The 3,377-nt window shown below is 37.3% G+C and overlaps 1 protein-coding gene across 1 annotated transcript; it reads right to left on the reverse strand.

The window, feature by feature from the left end:
* Positions 1-354: 354 nt before the first annotated feature.
* Positions 355-1,156, reverse strand: LOC131687032 (uncharacterized). Its single transcript, XM_058971065.1, has 2 exons — positions 1,029-1,156; positions 355-928 (listed from the first exon to the last, which is right to left on the reverse strand). The coding sequence occupies exons 1-2, from the start codon at positions 1,059-1,061 to the stop codon at positions 644-646; spliced, it is 318 nt and encodes a 105-aa protein (XP_058827048.1). The 5' UTR covers positions 1,062-1,156; the 3' UTR covers positions 355-643.
* Positions 1,157-3,377: the final 2,221 nt, after the last annotated feature.

The following is a 3,377-nucleotide window of genomic DNA, read 5'->3' on the forward strand; positions in this document are numbered from 1 at the left end:
CGAATCGGATAGCAATCTGTCTTTATAAATCAATGTAGAAATGTTTGATATTTTGATTGGTACAGTATAATTTTTGTATTTGCTGAAAGGGACCACTGCAAGATGTAATTACCGGATCGTTATTTTTCACCATTCCCATTTAATCTGACTATTTGATATAAGTTCAACGTAGTCAAAATAGTACATATAGGTGGTCAAATGAACAATCACTCGTTAATCCTTCAGAATGTTTCTGATAGAATAAGAATAAATACAATGTGCACCAATAGATAAAACTTAGACAACTTCTATGTTAACAAAAAATGGAAATCATTTATTGCATTATTTCATATCTACAAATATATAGTACGGTCCTGTGTATCTGAAATTCCAAAATTGGCCTTCTTAAACTGTATCACATTTGTTACTTGACTAAACATATAAGCTAGCGAACTAATCAATGGGACTAAAGAGATTCTTAGGTCAGAGTAAACCATCCTAACCGTGGGAGGGCTTCGTGTCTTATCTATAATATATCAACCTAAATGATAGCTCAGTTTTTAACTTAACTTAGTCTAGACAAAAATTCCTAGTCTAGACAATAATTCCAATAAGCATTCAATGCCCTGTACTTTTTGCATTACCCTCAGGAGATAATCATTGATTAACCATAAAAATTCGACGAAAGGTATTGCTGATACTGTTGTTCAGCTTGTGGTGCCAAAACAAATTTATTGTTGAAATGATGTTTCTCCAACTCCTCTTGTTTGTATACGAAAAGTGGACGGAAAATGATCTCCCGCCTGGCACGACTGAGCTTCAGTTGTTGATCGGATGGTTCTATTGATGCCGCGGGATTGTCTGCCTGCACTGAACTTTCAGAAGAAATTAGATCCCTATCCGATGGGAAGCAGGCGGCCATGATACACATGGTCATTAGGAGAATAACCTACAAAAAAGGAAATTAAGAGTTAGGGAAGGTGGCAATTCAGGCTACGAAATCATGACGATTTTTTTCGAAATAAAAAAAAATTAAATACAAAATTTACCTTGATCGTAAAATTTTTCCTCAGCATTTCCATGTTTACTTGTTTACTACAATCAATTTACAATGATTTTTCGCTTTTATGACTGGTTAACTATTCACTGAATATTTTAGGTGCTTTTTTAATTTGTCGCTGCTCGAAAGCTACTGGCTTGATTTGCAGCATGCCACTGTGGTTTTATACCATTTCGAAAGAATAAAATTCGCACTTTTCCACTTCACTGACCACAAGCTTTGCGTCAAGCTTATCACGAGTCAGCGTAGCTCAGGTCTGTAAGTATAACGCTTTGCAGGAGGTACGTGATCTTGGCCAAGGAAAAAGGAATCGATGTGGGGAATGATTACGACAGGATCATTTCGCGATTTGGTTACTTTGAGCCAAAGAAAAACACTTTGTGCGAAGTTCGACATAGTACAGTTTGTACACAACTTCCCAGGAGCTAACATTATTTGGTGACTGTCGTTCAGCACACATTTTAAACTACTATACTATATAAAACTTATAGTACAGTTTGTACACAACTTCCCAGGAGCTAACATTATTTGGTGACTGTCGTTCAGCACACATTTTAAACTACTATACTATATAAAACTTAATTTAAAACTACAAATTTAAACTATTATAATAAATAAAACTATTTTTACACATGTTCGTTTCCGTTGACCGCTGTTCGCACTGAGAACCCATCACCGATGCCAGAGAGGTGCCTCTACAATCATAGAGATCGGCCCATCAACACATGGATCGGGACTAACGGTTTTACTTCCCTTTCGAAGGAAGACGTGACCGCAGATTTTTCACCGCAGAAAATCTTAACGACCTCGACTGGAAATGAATCCAGCCTCACCGGGGTGAGAAGCAATCACGCTTACCACTCAACCACCGCACCCATCTAAATGAAACTGGAACTGGAATTTGTCGAATGCCGAAATTAATTTGTTATACTTGATCTTTAAAAAACCGACTTGTAATATTTTAGTTTTTACTTCACATAAACCATTATATGTTTCGATTTCACTATGTTTCATCAGTAAGTAGAACTTCAGTGCTTGTGGGACTTCATCTGTGACCAGTTGTTTGCAGTCTTTTGGATTTAGCGTCTATTTGATGGCCAAGTCGGTCGCTCAGGTACAGAAAGGACAATGTCAAAGTGAGTGTGTAATATAGCAAAGGTATTTGAACAAGTTATTTTATAGAAAACTAGGCTATTACTGGTCAACATTACATAGGTTTGTTGCAGCTTAGTTTGAAAATATGGTGGTATGTGAAATATGGACGTAAAAAACGCACACAAGCCTTCTGTTCAACATGCCATTTTATGTTATAATTTTACACATCTTATTGCAGATTGCTCGGTGATAAAATAATGTCTCAACAGGTCGCCAAATTGCACTACAATCGACTTGCAATGCAATACTACGCATCAGCTGACCGACCCCATCATGTGCATACTTATCAATTAGATTAAAACAGCGCAAATGAGCTTTCTACGCATTTCTTTTTGTACTAGGTGCAGAATAATCAAATGCTATTAGTCATAGTTTCGGGCCAATAATTGATGACAAACGAATCTCGCTCTCCTCGAAATTGAAATTTCATCAGCAACGCTCATTGCTGTCCATATCATCTGACTCGAGATATTTCTAGCACCTGTTTTCCGAACATACTAGCGCGAATATGTTAATTGAATTTAAAACGTTATTGTTTCCAGTAGAAACTAGTATACACAATAGGATAGGGCAGTTACTGACATCGTAGCCGATATGGTATGTATGTTGGTACCATGTAATGAATTGAAACATACGAGAGATTCCAATGACTCGGTGTTTAGTTCGAATAACGTAATACACTAAAATATTACGAACCAGGACCTTGGAAACTGCCGCTAGCTTAATCACTATAGTTTTAGCATATGCCACAATGATTCAATTATCATGTTTAACGTTTGTGATTATTTTAAGCTCGATGACTGGCTATGTTTTGGGTTTGAAGATATTAATAGATTTCTACAATCGCACCTGGTTGAGTCACTTATGATTAGCGACTGCAATGGTGAAACACTGAAGGTTTTCCAGATTTCGCGCGAGAAAACGATGCTCTAAATAATGGACCGGTCTTCAAAAGCCGCAATCGATCATGCATATCCACCGGTGGTTTCTAAACGTGGGTTAGCCAATAGATGAGTCAATCCTATCTGTTTTAGACTTTTTAGAAGTGAGTGATGCCAAATTTGGCCCTACAGCGGTCGGGACGATGGATTAACGAAAGGGTCGAAGCGTATGTCGATTTCCAGCTGTCAAAGTTAGTATGAACGTACAGTTTTACTACACGGTGTTCCTAAAACCGTTATTA

This window comes from Topomyia yanbarensis, chromosome 3, assembly GCF_030247195.1.
Source record: "Topomyia yanbarensis strain Yona2022 chromosome 3, ASM3024719v1, whole genome shotgun sequence".
In the NCBI taxonomy this organism is placed as follows: Eukaryota; Metazoa; Arthropoda; class Insecta; order Diptera; family Culicidae; genus Topomyia; species Topomyia yanbarensis.